The 26,481-nt window shown below is 39.1% G+C and overlaps 1 protein-coding gene across 4 annotated transcripts in view; it reads left to right on the top strand.

Annotated features, from left to right (window-relative positions):
* RBPJ (recombination signal binding protein for immunoglobulin kappa J region) overlaps positions 1–26,481 on the top strand; it is an 85,548-nt gene that overhangs the window by 46,973 nt on the left and 12,094 nt on the right. For 2 of the 4 annotated variants that reach the window (XM_015862725.2, XM_015862724.2), the window contains exons 2-3: positions 14,254–14,292; positions 18,454–18,549. In XM_015862725.2, coding sequence (XP_015718211.1) covers positions 14,254–14,292; positions 18,454–18,549 — 135 coding nt within the window. Of the gene's footprint in view, positions 1–9,908; positions 10,020–14,253; positions 14,293–18,453; positions 18,550–26,481 lie in introns of those variants that run through there. The other 2 variants (XM_015862726.2, XM_015862723.2) reach the window with 2 other exon arrangements.

Here is a 26,481-nt window from a genome sequence, read left to right as displayed (position 1 = left end):
AATTACCAATTTGTTTTTAAAAATGAGTTATACAGTTAAGGATAGCAGTAATTGAAATTGATCAGAAATGCATTTTTGTGTTGTTTTTGTTTGTTTGTTTTTAATAAATGCTCACTTTTTCTGTAGAAGTATTTGTTTAATAGGAATATGAGTTTCTGTCTCTTTCCTGTGGGGGAACACTCCTTTATTATTGCCATGGCAGTAGTTGAAATCTAAACTGATGACTTAATTTACCCACGAGTCAATTGAACAAACGAACAAAAAAACCCCACCAAAGTTTTTATATGTCTTTAAATGCTTGTTATTAAAATGCAGTTCTACAAATTGCAGGCACACTGGCACCTAATTTTGCCATCGTGTGTGACTTTAAAGGTTTAAGAACACTCTGTTTATATAAAGGGCTCCCCGGTTGTAGGCTGCACAGATTGACAAAGAATGGCCTCTGCATGATTTAGTTGTCCTAGAAAGTGAAGAAGAGCCTCTAATTCTCCCTCTTTTCTGGAATGTGTGTTTATTGCTGCTGTTTTTATATTCATGGGACGAAGTATTCATAAGCTTAATTACGAAACAATATACTTGAGATTGATTAATTCTAGGATACTGACAGCTCATTTTGCAACTGCGCCCAGTTAATGTTAGCGCAACCACATAATTCCTGAGTGATGCAAGAAGAAGATGTGTGAAATCTAGGAAAACCTGTTATTTTGTAAAAACAGGCTGGTGCCAAATACAGCTTTGTTAAAAAGTGCACGTGTTCACAGGTTCAGTGTCATCGCATCTATTGAAGAGACTAATTTTATTTGACAATTTGGAACACTGTGCATGAAAACCTGCTTGTGAGCTGATGCCTATTCTCTGATTTAACACTGATAATTATTTATGAATTGTTCTACAAATCTAGAAGCAGTGGATGAGACATAGTAGCATAGAAGTAAGCTTACATAACTGCAGTAATTTTCTTTTAATGAATAGGAGGAGCTGCTTCCATTTTACATTTGGAAGCGATACTGGAGTGTGGAAGTTGGAGGAGGAAAAGAAAAGAGAGGAAACAAAGAAATGATGACGTGTTCTTTTGTTGTTTGTTTTGTTTAGTTTTTATAGAAGCTTCTAAAACATAAAAAGTTGATGTAGCTGACTGATATGCTGGAGCAAGGAGGTGAATAGGGTGTATTCCAGAGGTGTTCTTTAGAAGTATGGGAGTACAGTAAAGGCTTTTATTAATGGCTTTTGAAACTTTCACTTTGGTGGGCCAAGAGTTGTATCATGTTGCTTGCAGTTCCTATAGTGAGATCAGTTAAATGCATTGTACAAATTCTGTTTTTGTTTTTTTTTTTTCTTCTATTGCATAACTTAAAATACAATTAAAATGATTTCTACTAGCTTTCTCATGGGAGGTCCTCCTGCTGTTCCTGTTGGCTGCACTGTGGATGGTGTTACTGCTTAGTGCATTCCTGTGGAATCAATAAAGCTCACTTGTCTCCCCCCTCCCCAGGAGTTTTTGGGGCTGGATTTGAATGCTGTGTGGGAAGCTATGCCAGGTGCTTTGCTGGGTGTGTGGGAGGGTAAGGGTGGCTGCAAGGAGGCTGGCTGGTGAGACCTGTGCTTGGTGGTGACAGAGCAGTGCAGCTGTTGTGAAGCTGTGGTGCAGCTGAGACATGAGTAGATGTCTGCTTGTCCTGACCTAATACAGACGCGGTTGAGATGGCAGTGACTCAGCTATCACAGAAGAACTTGTTGATGGGCCTGCTGAGATTGTAAAGGTATTAGTACACTTCACTGTCGTTTTGCATTAAGTTTTGGCTGCAGTTGGGTGACAGTCCTGTACTATGCTAAGCTAAACTTCAGCTAAGGGTCTTAGTCCACTAACAAGATCTCTTAATTATGCTTAAGACTTGTTTTCTTGAAGTCATTTTCCTTTTCAAAAGGGTTAACTTTCTTGATTTTTAACAAAGGATAATAATTTTAATAACTGTCGGTTATTCACTTTTTTAACTTCTAGGTAACTAAATTATTCTGTATTTTATTTTCTTGCACACAGTTCCTCTCTGAGAGTTAAGTTACAGTGTCTTCTTTGGCTTCTGTTAAAGTCAAGTTTGTTGAGATGAGCAAACAGCTTTATGCAACCAAAATCACTGTTTCCCCTTCTGTCTCCTGCTTCCCAGTGCAGGGTGTGACAGATGGGTGGGCTGTGCTGGCTCCCTGGGAAGGGCTGAGCTCTGCAGGTGGTGTGGTGGAAGCTAATTGAGGAGACTGGAGCTGTCCTGGCAGCCAAGGGGGACCATAAGCCCCTTAGGGACTGATTAGCATGTTCTGCTTGGCCCTGTGCTATTAGGAAGCAGTCACTGAAGTAATGAAGCTCCTTTGGTTATGTAGCAAAGGGTAAGAAAAAGCACACAGAAGGGTTATTAACCTATTGCTTTATAGAACAGTAATTAGAAAAGTTGAGCTGACCAATGACTCTTCCTGTCAAGAACCACTTATTTCATCAAGAGCTGTTCAAAAGAAATACATACATGCCTTTATGGTTAGTGAGGTTAGGCTGGCTTTTTGAGGATCTTCCTCCTTTTTAAGTTCGGTAAGGTTCTTTACCACTTCCTTGCAAAGTCATTCAGTTTCTGCTTCTGTGAGGTACTTTTGGCATTACTGTGAAGAGGCAATTCAAAGAAAACCATAAACCTGGTTTGTGCTTTTTCTTTTGTAACTATCATTTTTTATAAGTTGCCTTCTGCACAGGTGATGGATGCTGCTCACCCAGCTAGGAATGGGCTGGAACATCTCTTTAGAGAGAAGAAACTGTTCCCTGGATGCTGCAGACATTGATTCAGACAGGGAAAGAAAGCAAGGTTGAGCAAAGCCTAAAGTACTATAATGTACAGAAAGGTTCCTACATTGTCGGGAGCCCAGTTTTAGAAGGTATTGTTCTGAGTCTAATTTGTGACTTTTGTCAAAGTTTAGCCATCAGAAACAACAATCAGTAGGTTTTTTGAAACTGATTCCTCATGCATCTAAAACTGTTCTGCTTCAGACTTTGTTTGTGATCATGGTCAATTACTAGCCATAAAAAGCATTGTTTTATTACTCAATGGCTGTGTTCTTACCATATTTAGGAAGTTACTTTATTAAAAAGACAAGAGAGCTGACTGGTTTTGTTGCCATTATTAAAGGCCAGCTAACAACTTGAATTATGGTTTAGTAGGGGGCATAGAATCACTTCGTTAAGAAGTAAAAATCAACCTCTCAGTTGAAACATCTGGTAATGTGCAAGGTGAGATACAGTGGGAAATCTACAGGGCTGGAGGGAAAAGAGGAACCCAATGCACTGCATGCACAGCGAGGTAGTTGTCACTGAAAGCTGTGGATGTGGAACTCTGCTTTGGGCTATTTTTGTATTAGCAGTTTACCATTATTGTAGTGGCTAATTGTGTGCACTGATTTTATTTTTTTCTTAATGGTCACTTTTTGTTTTGAGTGGATGAAGTTGAAACTAATTAGCCTTGTATTGCACATCCCTCATGCAGTTGCAAAAGCTGTGCCAGGTTTAGTTATATTTTGGAGGCTGAGATTCTGTTGTCATGCTGATTTTTCAACCTGGTAACTCTTTCAGCTGCTAAACATGTAAACGTGCAGATCTGTGGTTTTCCACAAGCATTTGAGCCAACATCAGGGAATCAGTCAAAAAGAAATTAAATGTGGATTTAGTGGAATCTTTAAAAATTGAGTCATTTTGATGGTGTTTCTTATACTTTACACCATTCCACCATTTTAATGACATGCTTTAAGTTGATTATTTCTAACTTCTTTAGTATACTTGAGATTTTTGAGTTACTTTAGGTTCTTGCAACAAGTACCTACAGCAAAAATCAAAGCAGGGAAAGTACATCTACTGAAGTATGTTTAGTCACTTTCTTATTCCCGAAGAAGCTGTTGTTTGTGGCACAGTTGTGCGAGTTCTGTCTCGATTGGACTTGACTTTGATTTTTAGAATCATGTAAAATCACGATGATTTACTAAATGTGTTGTTTTTTTTTTTCCTAAATGCAGCCTGACTAGTGAAAACTGGTGAATTTTCTTCCTTTTTAAAGTTGTTCAGAAATCAGCCTTTTCACTGATGACAGCACAAGCTGTATTTAGATTGCAGTTGTAGTACTGTGATTTTCTTTTTATGGGGACTGGAAATGAGAGAGGACAATAATGAAAGCAATGTGGGAGGATGAAAGCAGGTCAGAAAAGGGAGAGGGAGTTTCTAATTGAACCAGTGACCTCCAGTGAGAGGGCGTGACTAAATGAACCATTTTTTTTCCTATTGTATTTATGTCCTATTATTTGAAATAGTGCCAGAAGTCTATATAGTGGTGTACAGTAGAAGATTTGTTTCATGCGCATAACATGTTCCCTGTGCTTGAGGACTTGGTGAGGATACAGAGCAGTACAGGATCATGCAGTACAGAGATGTGAGAGCGCGTGGTTGGTGGCATTCGCCTTGGAGCAGGTGGGTCTTTTTTCATTTCCTTGAAGAGAGGGAATGCTTAGTGTATCAGCCAAAAATGTGTGGATGTGAAATTTTAATGGTTTTAAAAGTAGGTCAAACTCCTGATCTTCAGAACAAAGTCTTTATAGTGACATTTATTATGACACTCTGTTTGGGTTCAGGGCTTAAGTACTGTTGGCTGGTGGAAGCATGAGCCTTCTGTGTGAGATATCTGTGCCATGCTGCTGGTTCTTGTGTTTGTCCTGAATGGTGTGTCATCTTGGGGCCTTCTGCATGGCTGAGGAAAGCCTGGTGCTGATGGCTGCTGCAGCTCTGAGGGATGGTGCTTCTGAGCACCACTGCACCTGGAGGGGGCAACGGGGAAGACAGATGTTACTTTTTCAGTAGCTGCTGTACCTCATATATGTGATCTTACTGAAGAAACAAGAGCCTCTGAAATGCATCAGATATCTTTGGTTACAAGTAGTTATATCTTATTACATAAATCAAGGCTTGTTCACAGCAAATGAAAGAAATGCTCTTAAAGTGCATAAATTACTACAGAGTAATGAGTCTTCAGTGTCTTATGTATCTTTCATGGAACTGAATAATCACCAAGGTGATATTTTCATTGAGGAAGTTGTACAGCAACATCATCTGTGGTTCTGCTAAATGGAAGGAAATAATAGAAGACCATAACATGTTTAAGGTATGAGTAGTGTAACGAATGAAAAACTCCTTTCTCTAAAATGCTGCGTCGGTCAAGCCATGGTGTAGGTTAGGTCATACCAGGCTATATGGCTTTATGTGATGACAAACCACAAAGATCAGTGGAGAGCAGAAGAAAAATGCATGCAAGATGTTGAGGGGTGAGAAAAGTGACTGTATGGAGCTGTGTGAATAGTAAGGATGTGTGGAATCATGGGCTGAGTGAATAGAGTGACTGAGAAAATCATTATTTCTGTCCTGTCGTTTAACAGTCTAATTTTGTTTTGATTCTTTCTTGTTAGTTGATGCTCATAGTTTTGTTGTTTGTAGCACTCAGTGTTACTAGTACAACTTTCTCTTTCACTTTGTGATCTGACCCGTGAACATATTGTCATTTTGGAGAAGATAAAATTTTCCTTCAGTAGATCTTTGTTTTAGCTGTTTTTATTGTTTGTTTTATTGGCTGTTTGCATCCGTGTAAAAGTTAAGTGTGAAATGTTCTATTTGAACATGAATATTTCTAACTGCTTGTGTTTTTTCCCCAGCTTAAACGAGTTACGTATCCAATTTTGTCTTTTGTTTTAGTCACTTAAGAAGTCCATCCTTCAGGGTGGCTGAGTTGTTGGTTTTGGTGTTCATCCTCCAGAACATCACATTCTCAGTTGGCAGTTCATAACAATACTGCATTTCCAACCTCAATAATAATAACAATCAGTAGAAATGAGCTGGACGTAAGAAATCAAACTTATCAGGTACCACCGACAGTAAACATTAAAAATGATGTGAATCAACAGATATATTTAATGTGTAATTAACAAACCAAACATAGAAGAAACCACTAGATGATTTTGTTCTCTCTGCCAGTTTATGCAGGATCACAAGTGGCTTTCTTTAATACCTAGGAATTCTATTTGTGCCTGTGAAACCAACAGATGGAATATTGCTGTCTAGTGATAGATGATCTTTTCTCTAGGGAGTCATATTCTAACGTCTGTGAAGAAAATATGGTTGTGTAGGTGAGTGCAAGGAAATATTTTCAGTATTTGCATATTGTCTTCGCAGAAAGAAGTTCACAGGAAAGTACATTTACACGAAGAAAAAAAATCCTGTTTTTAAACCTACATCTGCTGTTCTTTTCTTATTGTTGATGCAGCTTAAGTTGTTGTAATTGGTAAATGTAGAAATTTGCACATGTAGAACTAGAAATATATGAAGACAAAATGAGGCTGACCCAGAATAGTTGTCTTTCTATGTAGATTACTGTATACTACTAAAACTTTATGAAATGTTTCTTACCCACTCTTGTTGCATTTAATGGCTTTTGGGGTACCACCTATTCTGTAGAAATGAGAGTTGCTGGCACTTGACTTTAACCTCTCATCAGGCTTCATTGTCACTTCACGTTGTTGGAGAGCAGAGGTTTGAATTTCTTACGTTCTTTCTTTCTGGCTTGCCTGGTGTATTCTGAAATGTCTCTGGAGATGTTATAAAAATCTGAAGATCTTTTCATTATGTTCCTCTTATTTCAAGCCTCGTTTCCCCCAGACCTCCTCTGAGGAAGTAAAACTTTCTTTATGTATTTAATTTGGTATTCTTAATCATCACTATCCCCTAATAAGTACCTTGTACATGTCTCAAAGCCAATTATTTGACAGCTTTGTTTAAGGCAAGTGAGACTTGCCACTTAATCAGTTTGAGGGCCTTATGCTGTCCTGGATTAGTGATCGTTGTATTTAATGTCTGACAGTGTTGAGAAGTTTGTGCTTCAGGAGCTGGAACTGTTGTATTTAACAGCCATGGGATAATTCTTTGGTGGGTTTCCTTTGGATCCCTGGTCTGTGGATTGTTTCCAGAATCCATACTGAGGGATTACAGCCATCTAACTACAGCTTATTACAGAGCTCCTATGAAATATTCTGCAAGTGCTGTGATACATGCTGTCCTAGAGCCAGACAAATAAAATATCAGTTTTGCTCTTCAGGAGAAATGATAGGCCTTTGCTCTACCAGTTTAAAGCACCAGCACGTTTGAAGGTCCAGTTGGAAATGGTTTGACAGCTGGACATTTGGGAGTGAGACTTTACCAATGAATGGGTACTTTGTGCTTGTTTGAAATCTCACTCTTGGTTCCTGTGCAGAGAGCGTGAGGTTTTCCTTTAGTTTTCCTGTTATACTGGGTCTGGCTTGGCTGGAGTTAAGTTACTTCCTAGCAGCTGGTATGGTGCTGTGTTTTGGATTTGTGACCAAGACGATGCTGCTAACACAGCAGTGCTTTAGCTTTTGCTGGCTGGTGTTTGCACAGTATCAAGGCCTTCCTGCTGCTTACCCAGCCTTGCAGACCGGGAGTATGCAAGAGGCTGGGAGGGAACGTGAGCAGGCAGATGACTGGAACTAACCAAAGATGTATTCCTTACTACATAATGTCATGCTCACCAATGGAAGGGAGAGGGGGACTTAAGTAGTTTATTTAGACCTTTTGTGTGGGAGCTTGCTGTGCATCCATCAGCCTGTGGGAGATGGCAAGTGATTGCCTTTGTATGGCTTCTTTTGTTTTCTCTCAGTCTTCCTCTGCATTTCCTTCATATATCAAATAATATTTATCACAACCCACAAGCTTCCTTGCTTCTTATTCCTCCTTTCCTCTTCTGTTCCACTGGGAGCTGAGGGAAGAGAGCAAGCAGCTGTATGGCACTTAGCTCCCTGCTGAGGTTAACTTACAATAACCATGAAGATTCTTGCATGAGGCTAAAATAAAGAGTTGCCCATGAGATTATTACTACACAGATATCTGCTATCATGTGTTTTGGAGTTCTCTGGGGTAAGTCAGGTGTTTTGCTTTTATTTTCAATAAGGCTTTTCTGGTGCCTCATTTTCCATAAGGTGCTTCTCAGGCCCGTTCTCACTTAGCAAGTCACAGCTTGCAGCTCATGTCTTCCCATTTTCAGTTCTCTTCCCAGTATTCCCCCAATGCTGGCCTCACCAACACACTTTCTTTCTGTTCAGCTGTTATTCCTACTGTATTCAAATTTGACAGCTCCCTTTTTCTTTTTCCCTCTCTGGAGACCATTATTTACTGTAAGATCCATGACATTCATGCTGTATGCCAAAAAGCATGTCAGACTATAGGCTAAGTGAAGACAGAATTCTTAAGGTGAATTGGTGAAGTTTCTCTCTGTCTGGTTGTTGTGGAAGTATTTTCTCAAGAGCTGTGAAATGTTTGTTCTTACTGAAAGGCTGGGAAAATGCAAAGTTCATATTCTAGGCATGAGGATGCTCGAGCAGTTTAGTGACCACCAGTTTTCAAAGTTGAGACTGAAGCAGCATGGGATCTTTCCATAGTTTTGTTCTTCCAAATGGCAGAACGTAGTTATTTTAATTATTTTTAATTCGTAGGCCTTGAAATGCAGTCCTGGGGTAGGGGGTGGGGTCAGAACAGTTAAGGTTAGCAACAGAAAGACTGTATGACAGAAGAAAGTTGGGTTGTGTTAGTTGAGTCAAAGAGGAACAGATGGATTTTCTTTGTGTTTGAGCTCTTGTGTAGATGCTAGAAACACTGGAATTTCCCATTCTTTCAGCAATAGAAAACTATATAATGTGGTGTATCCGAGTGAGGGATTCTGAATAGGATTTGACATTCTTGTATTTTCTGAAAACATTTGAAATGCATTGTGTATTTTGTGTCTTGTTTTACCTAACCTGAGAATATTAAAGCTTGAGCAGAACAAGGTTAATATTAGTGCACTTCTTCATTTCCACAGTTACTTGAGAGGCAGGCAGGTGTAGCATGTAAAGGGAGTAAGTTTGTTTCCCACTCACTACTTGCACTTCTCAATGGAGAAGTTTAAGGAGAAACAGGGAATGAACAGGGAAACAGGGCTAAATGTAGAAGATAGATTTGGAAAGAGGGATGATTTGGGTCATGATGTATAAGCAAAGTTATTTCTGTAGTGCAGAATGTACAAGTGAAATTAGTTCATGCAAACTATCATTAGTAAATACATGAAGTAATAGAATATGAAGTGGTGTTTGGAGAAAATACAGAACTGGGAAAATAATAGTTTGAACAGGTGCAGCTGTCTGCAACAGCACATTATGGCAAGCTTAATGCTGGTCTCATGTTTGCAGTGCAGTAGGTTGGGAAAACAGGTTGAGCTGAATTAGTTCTGTGAATTGTAGTGGTAACTTGACTGTATGTCAAGCATTTCAGTACAGCACACCTGGAACAGTACTTCGTAATGAATGTTGCAATCTCTACCAAGCTTGTCAGATACCCTTGAAATAACTGAACTGGCTCAGATTTTAACATGCCAGTAAATATGAAAGGTTAAAGTAGCAGCAGTCATAGCTTATACAGTGCCTGTTGTTTAGTACCGAGCTGCAGATAATGTACTTGTTGCGCTTGCAAATTCTTAGCATCACGAAATAAAAAAGCCTTCTGCATGGCAGTTGCTGTATTTTTTCACTTCTGGTCATACCATTAATACAAGTTTCTATAGCAAATTGAACGTGTATGGAAAGAGCAAACCAGATGAAGAATTAAATGTGAGAGCTGCTCTGAAAGTCTGAAGGTAATGCCTCCTATCTTATGATGTTGGCTTACAATGTCAGGCAGGTATTGGTATTATGACAGCAGAGGTTAAACCTTCCCACCAGTGTTCTGTTCCGTGTTGTTGCCATGTGACAGATGGCAGCAGAGGGCACTAAGACCAATGGTGTCTGTCATGGAGGTGTGTATGAAGCGAAGGTGTGTTGTTGAATTCTGCTGTGAGGAGAAATTGGCGCTGACTGACATTCATCAACTCTCACTGAACGTTTATGGAGACCCAACGATGGATGTTGATACGGTGAGATGATGGGTGGTGTGTGTCAGCAGTGATGACAGTGATGTATTGGACAAATTGTGTTCTTGATGGTCATGCATGCTGCAAAATGAAGACTGTCTTGATCAGCTCCTTGCTGTGTATAGGTGGTTTGTGACCAGGCGGCCGTGGATGTAGCTGAGTGTCGGCTTCTGTTTATTGGAAATAATGTGGCAACACTGAAATATCACAAGCTCTTCGTGCCAGGTCCCATGAATACTTAGACAGGAACTGAGAAAACACCCTACACAAGTATGTCTGGACCTATTAAACTGAAACAGTTTCCTAGATCACATCATCAGCAGTGATGAGACATGGTGTAACCACCACAAGCCTGAGTCAAAAGGGCAGTCCATGGAGTGTAACATTTGAATTCCCCTTTGAAGAGAAAGTTCAAGACAGCCCTCAGCAGGTAAAGCGCTGTCTTTTGGGAAAGTGGTGATCCTTTTGGATTTCCTGGTAGCCAAACAAACCATCAGCTCTGACCACTGCATCACAGTGGTGACTAAGCTGAAGACTCGAACTTCCAGTCAGGCCAGAGAAAAAGACAACCTTTCTCTTGCAACACAATAATGCCAGGCCTCATACCAGTTTGAAGACCATGGAGCACATTGCCAATCTTGGCTGGACTGTCCTACCACACCCACCGTACGGTCCAGGATTTGACTCCTTCAGTATTCTGGCTGTGCTGATGAAAGATGAGCTGCATGGGCAACATTCTCCTAGTAACAACACTGTTGTAACAGCTGAGAAACAGTGGGTCACCACCCCTTGTGCAGATTTTTGAGTGTGACATACACTTTTGTTCATTGCTGTCCAAAGTACACAGCTAATGGTAGTGACTGTGTTGAGATAGAGTTTTATAGCTGAGAATTTGCTCTATCAAGTAGTGCTATTATGTACATTGTATCTGTTGTTATTTCCATGGAAATTAATAGGAGGCGTTACTTTTAGAGCAACCTAAGTAGTACACCCAATACTTTCTGTCTTGTTTCATGTCTTATTTATATATCTTGCATTGTGCAATGTGACTAAAAAGTCGGTATCTTGGTTATAGGAGCTGCTGTGGGATATACTGTGTTCATGTCAGTATGTGGGATGGTACAGGAATCTGGTTATTAATATCAAGGGTAGGATGCACAAGGAACAGTCGTTAGTCAGCATCTCTGTTCGCTGGTGACACTGACAGGGCCTGAAGGAATTGTGTGGGACTGTGTCAGATTGGGAAAAGATTCTTCCCCACAGAGTGGTTTGCTACTGAAACAGGTTCCGCAGGCAACAAGCTGACTGAGTTCAAGAAGTGTTTGGACCACTCTCAGACATAAAGTTTGAATTTTATTGGTCCTACAGGTAGCCAGGAGTTGGACTCAATGATCCTTGTGGTTCCCTTCCAACTGGGGATATTCTGTGATTCTGTAAGGTGACATTAGTGAAGAGGTAGTAGCTGAATTTATTTACAGAGTCAAAAACTGAACCACAGTTAAGTATGTGTGACAACCTCCTGTTATACCTTGCTCTGTATGCACAGGGAAAGAGTTGCAAAAGATTCACTGAACTCACTTTGCATCTGTTCAGAAGATTCATGTTGCTACAGGCAGCACCTCTGTTCACGAGGTGATTAGAGTGAAATCATTAACTTCAGTTTGGATGAGCAGCTGGGGGAAGCTGGCATGTGGCTGATGGCAGGGCATGCCGTGATTGGAGCTCTGGTTCTGGTCCAGTTGGTGGGTTGTAAGAGGACCTGGTGTGACTTGATGCTTTCTGTGCCTCTGAGGAAGGGACCTGTTGGTACTTAGAGGATGGGTTTTATTATGTTGCAGTAATTGCAGCTGTTCTGTTTCTGTATAGGTTAGTTGTTTGTACAGTTTTTTAAGGCTGTAATTAGTGTACTCACAGAGAGAATTAATCTACTGTTTTCAGAGCTGTGCATGAGTAGATGTTGCCTTAAAGAATGAGCTGTCCTGTGTGTGGTTTCTGTGTCACACAGTTTTGAGGTGTCCTTGTGTCCTCCTCTTGGATCAGAGCTGCTGGCCATGGTGCAAACAAATACCGTGTGTGTATTGCTTCCTTTGCTCCACGTAGGCACCTCTTAACTTTTTTCTTTATGAATTAAAAGGTGCAGAGTGATTGAAATGAAGAATGTCATTCTATTCAAAGTGAGACAGCTAACCTATAGGGTTTTGTTTGTCTGTGGAGAATAGCTTAAGGGTAATCTGTTGTCTAGTCAGTGAGTCACGGAGAGATGAATCCTCTGCCATATGTACTGCTCCCACATTTCGGAGGGGACAGGAGCCACACAGGGGGGGGGGGCACACACACCTTCTGTTAGCTGGGGGTGGGGGGAGGTGTCAGTGGTTCTGATGTGCTGGGGAGGTGAAGGTCAGTAGACCTGCAAAGGATAGATGGTGGGAGGCATTGAGGTTTGGGAGCCTGACTTGCTCATTATAGCACCTGCATGTGCATATAACTGGTGCTGTTGCCGAAGTTCAGAGCTGTTAGGGATTTATAGTTTTCTGTGTAACAAACATAAAAACGTGTTTTTGTGTATTGTAAGTTTCAAGATCTGCTGGACAAGTTGTGCAGCAAGAATTTGTCACTGTTTTCTTTTAATTTAAAATAAGGCAAATAAGTGAGCAGTACACTGACAAAACGTGAACGGAGCTTAAATTAGTTCAGATGCATTTTGTTGTTTGAACTGAAAACAAACAAACATAAACAACCCAAACCATTAATTTGTCTTAATCCTCTGCTTAGTTCTTCTGTAGAGAGTGAACCTTGATATAAATTTCTTAAGACACGGAGAGTAACCTAAAACCCTGCTGAGTGGTCTTGTCACTGCCTTTTCAGCAGAGACTGTTTTGCTTACCAATATAAATGACATTAGCTCTGTATTTACACTTTGCACATCTGGAGAATTACTGAAATGAAATTGGAATGAATCAAGTCATTCAGGGCAGATGGACTGTGCAAATGGTTAAATGATGCAAGGAGAAGTTCCCCATCCTAGCTCTTGTCCTGGGGAGCCTCCAGCGCTGGTGTATGGAAATATCAGAAGCAGGTTTTTCATTATCCAGGAAGCACGAAGGCAAAGATATGCCCACGTATCAAAGAGCCGGGCAAGTTGTGGCGATATTTACGAGCACTGGCAGCAGATGCGTTCTCTTATGCCCCAGTTTATTTTTAGATAGAAAAGTGTTAAGCTAAGCCTGTTAGATGTTGTCTTAAAGCTGATAAGTGCTTTTTTTTTTTCTTTCCCCTTTTCTTTGTCCTCATTTTAGCTTGTGGTTATACTTCCTTAGCAGGTTGAGCAGATGTACATTGCAGATGTACGTTGCTGCTACAGCTTTATATTTTTGCAGGACTTGTACCTGACTGTTTTTGTTTAATGTGAGGATGGTTTTTGTTAGTGAAAATGGGTCTGTCTGATGGAACTCAGTCTCAGCGAGCATAAGATAACTTTTGGAAAGCTTGCATAAAGATCATAGTCTCTCTCAAGAGCAATATAAAAGCACTAGAGGAAATACAGCTGCCTGAAAACACTTTGTGACTAAAAGGCATTCAATATATAGCAGGATATTTCTTGCTTATACTTTGCTACGTTTCACAAGAGAGATTGTTTGTATAATGTTGTACGAGTGCGCATGAAATACTTTGCCATTCTTTTTTGTAAGAAGAAGTAAGGAGAAGCAGGTTTCTAAGAAGTCACCCTAATAAGGAGAATTCACCACATTTTGCCAGCTCAGCCTGTTAATTTCTGTTTGTAGATAATTGCTTATTGCCTGTTCTTGTGGTCAGTGCTGTGGCGGAGATCTGCTGATTATTTACATCATTGTGATATCTTCACTTTGCAAAAGCAGTTTAGAAAGTAAATGACTTGCAGTCATTGCAATGTATATAAGTGTAATAAAAAGTCAGGAGTGAGATGCTGGAGACATCTTTAAAATAATTTTAAAGTAAATGAAAGACTTGCGTAGTGTACAGCTAATGTAAATGAAATACTCTTTTTGTGGAGATTCAGCAAAGAAATTTATCTGTTCTGATTAAAAAGTGCCTCTGCTTTTGTGGGAAAAGCAGTTGGAAGGAGGCATAGTCTAGCTAGAAAACCACAAAGAAAATACACCAGTACGTTTTTGGACATTGTAAAATCGGGACGATATTTCTCTGAAAAACTGTGACTAAACATTTTGGTTTTAAAATTAACAACTTCTTCTTTTTTCAGGAAATTTGGAGAGCGACCTCAACCAAAACGGCTCACCAGGTAAGCGTTAAAACAGTTCAGTTTTGAAACAATATTCTCAAGTTTTCTTCTCTATCCCCCAAAGGATTTCCAAGTTTTAAAAAAAAAAGGAATTGTTAATCCTGGAATTTAAAATGGGAAAGCTTTTAAAAATGTCGTTGTTGTATGCAGTCAGCAGCCAGAACAATTGAGCAGTCACCAGTTTAATATGGTAATCAAAATGCCTTTATTATAAATTGTATCAACTTCGGATGTCAGTTATTGCAGATTATCCCACAGGATTTGAATCTGCTTAGTTTTAAATAACCAGGGATGAGCCAGGTATCTTTTACTGGATGGAAGTAATTTGGGATGCCATACGGAATGGCATTCTTTGCTACCAGAATTCAGCTATTATCTCAGTGCTGTCATGCTCTGAGATGTATGTCATGTATGGGCAGAGTTAACTCATTGCTGTCAAGGAGTGGTCTTAACCAGTTTCTGATGAAACCTAAACTGAACTAACATTGAATAGTACCATCATCAGCTCAAAGAGGCTGTGGAGTAGTGTGCCTCAACTGTCTTCAGCTGTTTGAGGAGCATTTGTACTACATGCTGTTAAGTAGTCAGTATGTATCAAACTCTAATAACACAGTCAGTGCAAACTTTTACTATTCTGTGCCATAAACTGTGCCCATCAAAAGCAGCTACTGTGTTCAAAATCCTTTGCAGTGTATAAGATTTGCAGGTTTTTTTTTGTTTGGTGTGATAGTATTTCCATGTACAAAAACATGGAAACCCATTTTTTGTCCGGCCTCCATCTTTTTGAATAAAATTATAGAATCACGGAGTCAGTTGAGTTGTAAGGGACCCTTAAAGGTCTTCTGGTCCAAGTGCTTGCACTGAACAGGGACACCTACAGTTAGATCAGGTTGCTCAGAGCCCCATCCAGCCTGACCTTGAATGTCTCTGGGGATGGAACATCCACCGCTGCTCTAGGCAACCTGTGCCAGTGCTACATTACCCTAATTCTAAGTAGCTTTTTCCTTTCATCAGTTCTAAATCTCCCCTCTTTTAGTTTGAAACCATTTCTCCTTGTCCTATCAAATTATGATATTTAAAGTGTGGCAGGAAAACATATACATTTCCATTGGGAATATTTCTCATTGCCTTTCTGGTTAAGCTTCAGGTTAGCTTGTTAAGTATTAAACTTGATTTCAATACAAAACAGTTCTGTACTGACAGAAGTGTGTCTTGTGATTGAACGAACGGTACTGTTTCCTGTTGACCTAGCTATTTTCAGGGATATTTAAACATACTGGTTTGGGTCATAAATTGATTTTCATTTTGAGCATTAACAGCTGTTGGTGTCACCCTGAAGTTAATGACAACATTTACCTTCTGTGATTTTAAAACAATAACAAAATTGACTATCTAGTCATGTCATTTAACTTATGTTGTCAGGAGTTTGGTTAGTTAGTGTAATGAATGTTTTGTGTGCAGGATGCCAGGTAGATTTTCCAGTAGCATATAAACTTTGTACTGATAAAGAGGAGCTAGAAGCAAAAGCAGCCTAAGTTCTTTTCTCTGAAGAGAAACATGCTGAAAATAGGAGTAGTCACCAGTTTTTAAGAGTACAGTTTTTCTGTAATGCTTTAAAAACAAAAAACACCTTAAAGTCGTTTAGTTCATTCATTGTGAAATTATTCTGCTTTTCTGTATAGGCAGACCTGTTAGCTTAATAATGTATTCAGCCCCATGTTAACTCTCCAGCGTAACATGGGGCATTTTTTCAGGCATGTACTTCTTAGAAAATGCAAAATTCATTTTGTTGTACGAGTTCCTTGACAATAAAAATACTGCTTCCGTTCATACTGAGCTAGTTGTTTTTGCAATAAGATGTAAACTGCAATAGTAGAACCTTTGTGGAGAGGTTTGTGATTTAATAACAAAAGAAGCCTTGTGAGAATTGCAGTGTTTTGCTTTTATCAGTGGGAGGAGTTGGAGGGGAACATTCCTACTTTTCCTAGGAGCTCAGATTGTACAGATACACTGTAGCAATAGAGCAGTAGAAGTGGCAGGCAGTGTTTGTTCCTAACACAGCACTAAAGAAACATTAGGTAGCACCTAGCGTTTTAGTGAGTGGGTTGCTGGCTTTGGGCTGCTGTTTAGTGGTAGTCAAGGCAAAGGTTTTTAGTAGGGCAGGTGTTATTAATTTAGTGTGACTGTGTTATGCATAGAAAATTTCAGATTGTCAGATGAAAAGGTGCTAATCTAATTAAATGCAGCTAATATGTTAAATAAGAATAACTTCACAATGAAATACATTTTATGGCTTAAAACATATTTGTATACAAAGATTGTAAATAGTGTCTATACAGTCTGAGGCATTCTTATAATTTATGCTGCCATGGATAAACATCGGTTTCAAATCTAAATAGATCAAGTTAATCCAATTTTGGGATCTTAGCTCCTATATTCCCCTGTACACAGAGAATGCAGCACACTGATCCCGGTCTCAGGCAGGCATTGCAAATGCAAGAGTTTACAGAACGTAATCAGCAAAGCTGGTTTGTAATTTCCTCCTTTGTCCTCCCATAGAGTCATAGAATCACCAAGGTTGGAAAAGACCCGCAGGATCATCCAGTCCTTCCATCCACCCATCACTAATATTTCTCACTAAACCATGTCCCTCACCACAACATCTAAGCATTCCTTGAACACCTCCAGGGTTGGTGACTCCACCACCTCCCTGGGCAGCCCATTCCAGCACCTGACCACTTTCAGAGAAGTAGTGTAATGTTTAGCCTGCATCTCCACTGGTGCAGCTTGAGGCCATTCCCTCTCGTCCTATCATCAGTTACACGAGAGAAGAGGCCAACCCCCTGCTCATTACAACCTCCCTTTGGGTGGTTATAGAGAGCAATAAGGTCTCTCCTGAACCTCTCCAGACTGAGTGATCCCAGCTCCCTCAGTCACTCCTCTTAAGGCTGTGCTCCAGACCCCTCGCCAGCTTAGTTGCCCTTCACTGGACACGCTCCAGGGCCTCAATGTCTTTCTTGCAGTGCAAGACCCAAGATTTAGCACATCTACTTGTTTTCCTCCAGGAAACTGTATGTGAGGGATTTCTTCTGGAAAAGTTCTCAACAAAATTTTGTTTTTATCTTCTGGATTTTTTCACTGGAGAAATTTTGCTAAGACACCAAGACGTTTTGGTGTTTAAGACCTGTCTGAAGGGGATTCAACAGTTGGGTGCAGTTCACAGAAAAAAATTCCCTTTTCAGTAAAGTTTAATCTTTATGACTTCCTGTTAAATTCAGAGTTTCTGTGGTTGATAACTTTGAAGATGAGCGTGCTGATGGGCATTCAACCTGCAAGAAGCTCCTCCAGGGACTTAAAAATGATCTGTCAGCACTCTTACACTGCTAAACCCCAGGGTGTTGAATTTGGCATGATGCTTCATGAGCAGTTAGATTGATATACAGAAGAATGATAGGGCGTATTGTTCTTTTATTTCTCTCAAGGAATGTCTTTTGGTGTGTCTGATGTAATTATAGCTTTTATATGACTTCTGTCACTACAGTGATGATGAATGAGAGAAAATCTCTTCTTTTTTGTCTTGATTGTATGCAAGAAATTGAAATCTTGCTTTGGAAATTTAGAGTAAACAATGAAGAATTTAAACTTCTACTTATCTTCATAGCCAATAGAAAATTGACAGATATGACAAAAACTTTGATTCAGTTAATAATGTTTAAAAAAAAAAGAAAAATAAAAGGTAAAAAACCCCACAGTGTTTTCTATTCGATCAATATAGAAAGTGTGTTCTAATCAAGTATTTATAGCATGGCATTTTATGAAATCAGACATTAAAAGTCATGTAGTGAAGGATGTGAAGATGGTTTTGTGTCATGTGTGCTTTTTTTTCCCCTGGAAAATGTAGTGGTAAGTATAAATGACCACAAACCACTGCTGCGGTGCTGTCTTGATACATGATAATTGCACAGCAAAAGGAAGCACAAAGAAACCCCACATCTATCTTGAACTTATTAATGTACTGACAGCTGTCTTTTTTTTTCTTTAATTCCAGGTGAATTTTTTGTTTGCTTTTTTTTTTTTTGTCCTAAAGCTGACCTTGAGTTACAGTAATTATAAATAAAACCAAACGAACTTTCAAAGCTTATTTTGTCTTTTAATTTTTAGGGAAGCAATGCGAAATTACCTGAAGGAGCGAGGCGATCAAACAGTACTAATACTCCATGCGAAAGTTGCTCAGAAATCATATGGAAATGAAAAAAGGTAAGTCCTTCTCTGACTTCCCTCTGTAATTTCAAACTAGGGATATTGAAGTGTGTGGTCTGATGTCCATTATAGAATTTCTTGGGTTGTACTGTTGTCACAAGAAAGTGAAATGAGATTAAAGGTGTTCAGATGCATGCTACAGGCTTGCAGCATGTTACGTTTTGAGCTGAAATGGCTCTAATGGTGCTTTGATGGATCTAGGGTGCATTGAAAAGAGCATGGCCAGCAGGTCGAGGGAGGTGATCCTCCCCCTCTACTCTGCCCTGGTGAGGCCACATTTAGGATACTGTGTCCAGTTCTGGGCTCTTCAATTGAGGTGGGGGAGGAACGGAAAAAAAAAAAAGACAGGGATGTCCTAAAAGGAGTCCAGTGGAGGGCTACAAAGATGATAAAGAACCTTGGAGCATCTCTCATATGAGGAAAGGCTGAGTAACCTGTGTCAGTCTGGGGAAGACTGTATCTGATCAGTGTTTATAACTACCTTAAGGGAGGTGGGAGGCAAATGGCAAATACCAGGCTCTTCTGAGTGGTAAGTAGTGGTAAGAGAAGGAGCAATGGCTTAAAACTCGAATATAGGAAATTCTGTACAAGCGCGTGGAGGAACTTCTTTATGGTAAGGGTGATGGAGCACTGGAATAGGTTGCCCAGAGAGGCTGTGGTGTCTCCTTCTATGGAGACATTCAAGACCCATCTGGTTGCCTGTGTGACCTGTTGTAGTGTACCTGCTTTAGCATTGGGGTTGGACTCAATCCCTTGAGATTCCTTCCACCCTCTGCAATTCTTTGATTCTGTAATGTGGTGTTCAAGAAGGTTCTTACTTTGTTGTTTTCTTAAAGGAAAAAGGAAGGAAGCCTATCTGTTTTCACCTTTCCTCATCTTTTTATAGTAAAAAATGAAACTCCTAATGTGTATTTTTTAAACTTTCTATTTTTCAAGTCTGGAGTCAATATGGTGATTGTTGGTGGCTATTTGTGGAGGAATTTTTTCCCCCAGGTAGTTTCAAAGTGGTTTAAGTTTTGTTACAGTACAATTTGCATAATAGGTAAAGAACAGAATCTACAGGAAGACATGGGAATGAATGAATGAAAAAGATTTGCATAATTAAGACTCATTGTAGATGATTTGAGCGGATTACCCACCAGGAATGAGCTGTGTGCCAGCTGGTAGGAAAGCAAATTTCTAAACGTTGTGTTTGTGACTTCAGCCTGTTTCTTCTGGATCCAGAGCAGTTTGTGTTGTGGAAGCAGGAACATTTTGCAAACCTGCCCTGTCTTTCATTATTCTTGAGATAAAATTGCATCAAAAGAAGGGCTAAAATAAAAAGATAAAGCGTGTTTTTTATTTTGATTATTGGAAGTTTCATTGAAGTTTGGAAGTGTTCAAGTGTTCTTAAGAACATTGGGCAGAGCCTCAAAATATTTGCCAACAGTATCTGGAAACTCCTGTGTACATTTCATAGTCAGTGCTACCTTAAATTCCCATTGCCTGAAATATATGTGTATGCCTCATTCGATGCTGCTGTAGTCACTTTGACACAATATTGCCTAAATTTTCAGGTATTGATAACACTCTGTAAATTAGTAATTAGCTTGTCACTGCTTGAAAACTAAAATCAGGTGTCTTTACTTCCTCAGATTTGAGGAAACACAGTTCAGTTGCCTAACTTACCACCGCTGTGTTTGTTCACAAGAAGTATCTCAGATTCACTACTCAGAATAAAGGAAGCATGTCAATGGAATTTAGAGGATTTCAGAGCTTTGCAAAATAAGTCTAAGAATGGGAGTAGGTGTTATAATGATGATCTGATTGCCATTCTGGTACAGAGATGTAATAGATGTTTGGAATATATGCTGAGAATTCTCTTTTCAATTAAAACATTTTTATTTTTGCTCTATTACTAAGCCACCTTTTAGACTATCTCTGGTACAGTTCTGACAACTTCCTAATTGTTAGCGTGAATATTGGCGTCCTGTTGTTGTCTAGACTGTCAGCATAAACAAAGGTGCTAGTTATTAAATGTTTACATTCTTGTATGCCCCCAGGATATGCACTTTATGGAACTAAGTAGCTTTTTTGGTTGGTTTTTTTTCATTCCTTGTTTTATTCCTTCGGTTTTTCATATTGCTGCACTGAGAAGAATTAGTAAAATTTTAAGGTTGCTTTATTCAACTGGTTCATCAGATTTTCACCCTTTTTATGGTAAATGGTTTTTTTGAAGTGAGTTGTTTTTGTATACATCTCTATAGACAACCCTACCTGCTGAACAGGCAGAATTCCATGTTCTCCAAAGTATGGCATGCATATAATCTAGTTAAGTTTTGCTCCATAAGGAATAAGGTATGTTGTGCTATCTTTGTAAGTAAGCATTAAGTCACGATAGGCATTATTTCTCAAATAATGAATCTCCTAAGCAAATATAAAGTCTAAATGAAACCACCATCCACTTTCTGTTCTACTCTTCAAACTTTGCGTGGCACAATTCAAAGTCCAGCTCAATAATGATATTCCTGTGTTATTATGAATATATAGTGAATTACTCTGAAAACTCTGTGTAACCTGCACAAATCTAGCGCAGTATGGTCTAATTTAAAACATAAATGAAGTCTTCCTGTGTTAGATGGAGAATGCTTCTGATACTTGTCCCTAATTTATGGTGTGCTAATGAAGGGAGGGTTCTTTGAGTGCACCTTGTTAGCCTAGCTCTTTCCAAAGTTAATGAAGTTTAGTTGAATTAAGAAGTTATGTGATAAGAAACCCTGTGCTGGCCTTGGGCTGAATTTAAGAAATTTTGCCTAATGTTTCTTGCTGGGAAGCTGTCATTTTTCAAGTGATAGAGGCATTCAGGTCCCCTTTAGTCCTAATGTGTAGGTGTTTGACTTGTGCTTGTGTTCTCCCACTCACGCGTACTTATTGTTGGCTGAGATTTCTCTCTTCAGTGGTTATCCTACTAGTATAAAGGTCACAGTCTGAACAGCATGAACATTCAACAGTTTGAAGGAATGAAGTGTTTTGGATTCCAAGATGTGGTTTGTTGAAGGTTGTGGACCAGATTGGTACTTATGGGTTGTATGCTACTCAGTGTTAAAAAAAATTCTCACTGCTGATTAGCCTTGAGAATGTTCTAGTTGTGTCTTGCTGTTAGTGAAGGAGCTTCTGCAGTTTCTGCTCAAATGCTTCCCTTCACTGCACTGTGTTGTTGAGAGCGTAGCCTTTTCTAGTGCTTACCCCATGGCTCCACTACTTTATCTGCAGCAGTCTAGCCTAGTTATGTTTCATTTGTTTCTTATTTTTTAATGGATGTTGTCAGTTCATTCAGCTCCTGAGAGTGAAAGAGGGCTGTTGAGTGTTTTCATGCTCAAAATAATGTGGGTAATTGACGAACACATCTTCTGCCTTGACTGACTCCAAACTGACTGGCTGGCACAAAGAACCATCTTCCCTGCTGTTGTCAATGTGAAGTTAAAGGAGACAAGGTTGTAGGCACAGACTTCTGAAAGATGAACTCAAGAATGTCTTATCTGAGAGTCATAGAATGGTTTGGGTTGGAAGGGACCTCAAGGATCCAGCCTCCTTGCTGTAGGCAGGGTTGCCAGCTGCTATATCAAGTTCTAGATCAGCTTTCCCCTGTCCAACCTGGCTTTGAACATCTCCAGGGATGGGGTTTAAAGCCATTCCCCCTTTTCCTGTCCTTATGCACCCTTGTAAAAAATTTATTTCCCTCCTGTTTATAACTTCTTTTAAATATTGGAAGGCCACAATGAGGTCTCCCCACAGCCTTCTCTTCTCCAGACTGAGCAAGTCCAGCTCCTTCAGCCTGTCTTCACAGGAGAGGTGCTCCAGCCCTCTGATCATCTTTGTGGCCTTCCTCTGGACCCTTTCCAGTGTCTCAGATATTTTGAAAAAGCTAATCTTTGTGAACAGAATCCTGTGGTTTGAAAACTGAACTGAGTATATCAGAAGTAGTTAGCAAAGACATGAGCTGATTTTATTTTCTTTCTATCCCTTACAGCCTTGGTAAGTTCAGTAAGGGTGGCTTCTCTACTAACGTATCATATTTTCTCTGTATTTATTGGCCTTAGTTTGACTGAAGGGGCTGGGGGAATGTTTTTCTCTCCTTGGTGATTGTCTAATTAAAAACAATATTCCAGATGGTGCCAAAGAATCAAATCTATTCCACTTTCGCTTGTTACAGTTAAGGCTCAGAAACCATTAGACATTTTGTTCTTCCCTTGAAGTCATTTGGAATAAAAGAGAGCATCCTTAGATACCTCAGTTTGGTGTTCTTGCCATGGAAAAACATTCACTTTCTGGTCTGATGGACCAGATCTGTCAGGAATAAAAAAAAAGTGTACCAGCTTGCTTCAGTTTCCTGTATTGAGTTTTTAAGCTTAGAGACTTAACATGAGGTTGGTAATGCTGTGGCCTTTTCTTGGCTAAGTTGTCTATGAACTTAGGCCCTTGAAAGAGGGCATTCTGTGGAAGTCCTGTTCTCCTTAAGTGTAGATCCCCTGATCCATCCTGACTAACATCAGTCACAACGTCAGCTTAGTTTAAAACTACCCATAGTTTTAATTACACCGGTTACAAATCACTAGAAGATGTATAATGGAAGCATAAATAAGGTAATCTGTGAATTCACAAGAGCATTAAATACACGTTGTTATTAAATATATGAAGTATTTTCAGAGACCTGACATCCCAAAGCATTATCCTGGCTCAGTCAATCAACCATTGTGTTAAATCAGCTAACAGGAGATACTGAATCTGCATCGTGTCCAGAAACACTAACAGACATGGAACAGGCTTTGTCCAAGAAAGATATTCCTGGTTGCTATGCTTTATTAATGAAAGAGCTTACAGAGTTCATCCCTAATAGTTCTCTTGTGGTTTTCAGATCAAGTTGTTAGATGTTTATCTCATGACAAATGTACTTTTTTTGCTTTGTTGCTGATTAAATAAAGAGTTATCGGTCTACTTGTAGCATAGGAAAAAGGTAGTAAGATGTTACAAATCCAGATAGGTAATTACATCCTTCATGATTTTCCACCATTACTTGTACTAAAAATTCTGACCAAACTCAGAGCAACCAGAGGCAGCTGCCTTTCTCCCTGGCACCTATCATTTCTTCTTATTGTAGGTCAGATTAATACTTGAGAAGAATTTTTGCTTCCCACTCAGTCTTATTTTAGTTTGTGGTTAAAGAAAAAAGAGGTAGGCTCCGTAAATCAAAAGTTGAAGGAAGAATAGTTTCATTTGTTCCACCAAACATTGTCCTACCATTTTTTCCCCATCACCAATACTGGAAATTACCTACATGGGCTGTTCTGGGGAGGTGCTTTTCTTTCTCTTCAGTGTTTTTCCCTCTTCACTGTTATCTGAAAGCCAACCTCTCACGTAAACATTTATAGTCCTGTTTATGTGGAAAGTGTTTCATTAATGAGCAACTTTCTCTAACAGCTATTTTAAATGTATCTAAGTCACATTATTTAATACCCTCTGAAAATAAGAAATTGAATACTTGCAGCTTTTATTCAAACTGTATTGAAAATAAACTCTATAATTAACCTTTTCTATACCTGAGTGCCTGTGGTTGTAAATATGAAGTGACAGAGAAGGAAATCTGTTCAGATTGCGACCAGTCGCTCTTTCCTAGCTTTGTAAGTTTAACCTATCATGAAGTGGTCTAAGTTTCTTTCTCTCTTTGGCAATGTAGAATCTTCCAGTGTTTTTCTGCGTTTAAATTTAGAAAGACGATTGTACTTGTGACGATTTCATCAATGGGTTAAAACTTCTTCCTTATGGGTCTTTGCTGCCACCTCGTGGCCGTAGTTATACATACCTTGATTTAGAATAAAGCTGAAATGAAAATTGATATGATAAAAAGTTTGGGACTTTTTTGTCTTCTAACCAGGAATATAAATACAAGATTTTTACCTTGAACTGATGCACCTGCTACTTCCAGATTCTCAAAAACAAAACGTAGGCCTCCTACACATGACGTGATGTGTATCATAACATAATCATTGCCCTTGCTTGTTGGGTTGTTTTTTTTCCACACATTTTCCTACAGCAATCCAGAGCTTTCAGCAATCAGTAGCTGATCTTCAGAAAAGGCTTTTAGCAACAGCTGCGGTATTTGCATCCAGACATGGGCTGGAAAGAGGAATATAAATTATGGTGGCTCTGTAAACACCTTACACTGTGATACTTTACTGTGACTTCAGCCACTGTCATTGTGCACTCTCCCTTGCAAATATCTCCCTTGTATTATATGAGAAAATACATGTATATCTTATCTTACATCTTATAAAACTTATAATAAGCTGAAGAAGTAGTATATGTTACATGCTGTTTCATAAGAAGCATGTATTACTACTTACTCTTTCTACTTGAGGTAGTTTTCAATATCTGTGCTTACAACAGTGAAGTAATGCATTCTGATGTCAGGTGACTATAAATTCCAGCTTTTTCGTTCCTGACTGCTTTGCTGAAATTATCTTGTGTAACTACTGGAGAAGCGTTATGTTTTATTTCTGAGTGAGTTTGTTGTGTAGTTTTTCAGGTTCATGAGTCGTCAGGAAACATCTGTTTTGTAAATTGGCAAGTTGCTACCTGTTGTGTTGGTTCTGTGTTCTGCATGTTCAATTGCATGGAAAAAAAAGACACAGGGCCTTCATCTGGCCCATAGTTACCTCCAGAGAATCAAATGCAAATAGTTAACACTGATGCAATAAGCACATGAAAAAAATATTGTTTGGTGAACTTTGAGTAGTTTGGTTCTACAAACAGATTTCCATTAACTCATAATTCCATAGTTAATTTTATATTCCATTTATATCCTTGACAACGGTGTGAAGGCAATAAAAGGAACAAATAATTGTTATGGTACATCTCTGGTGGAATGGTTTATCGTAATGGAGGAAATACAGCATTTGGTTCTGAATTAAGTTTGAAAAGTGGTCTGTGTGAGCAGTTCCACTAATGAGTTTAATGGGTTTTTCAAACATGATTTTTTTTTTTAACCTCATATAGAGGTCTACTTTCTACAGATTCCATTTTGCATTGCAGTCTTTCTTTCAAACCAGAGAAAGTGTTGTGGTTTTAGAGATTTTCTTTGATATTTAAGCCATATGTTATTATATAATCATTTTTTATGTGTGTTAAAAAGAGTGAGAAGTTGAAGTGCCAAATAAACTAGCAGTGAACGTTTTTCAGGATAGCTGGGTGTTTGCCTACAGGAGTCTATTTTTGCTGGTTATCTTAACCACTGAAATTTGGAATTGCTGTAGAACCTTTGGAAGTTTTTTTTGTTTCATGTAGAAGGAATAAATATTGACTGTGTGCCCTAACTGAAATGATTGCCTATCTTCACATTTACTTAGGTGGAATGTCACTATTTGTGTTTTTATTACGACTGTTAAGTCAGGATTTTGGTTTCCTCTTTTTAGGAATCTGTTGCTTTAAAAAGTATCTCATGTCTTTGAAAGATAATTGTGCTGAAGGACTGAAGTGATGAAGTTTATTAAATTTAATTTTCAAACTAAAGCTGATTTGTGCTAATTAAAGCTTACATGGTGTTTAAAGAATTTATCCACAACATTTGAGTTGTTCCAGATCATGTTTTCAAAATGTTGTTCCTACTTACAGGAATAAAGTATTGAATGTCAGAATTGCCAAATTAAGTACTTCTCTTGAATGTGAAATAGAATCATAGAATTACCCAGGTTGGAAAAGTCCTCATCAAGTCCAACCGCAGCCTAACCGTAGTACCCTAACTCTAACAACCCTCTGCTAAATCATATCCCTGAGCACCAAATCCAAATGGCTCTTAAACACATCCAGGGATGGCGATTCAACCACCTCCCTGGGGAGCCTATTCCAGTACCTAACTACCCTTTCTGTTCTTCCTAATATCCAACCTAAACTTGC

The sequence above is a fragment of the Coturnix japonica genome, chromosome 4 (assembly GCF_001577835.2).
Source record: "Coturnix japonica isolate 7356 chromosome 4, Coturnix japonica 2.1, whole genome shotgun sequence".
Classification (NCBI taxonomy): domain Eukaryota; kingdom Metazoa; phylum Chordata; class Aves; order Galliformes; family Phasianidae; genus Coturnix; species Coturnix japonica.
This window is presented reverse-complemented; position numbering and strand designations above follow the sequence as displayed.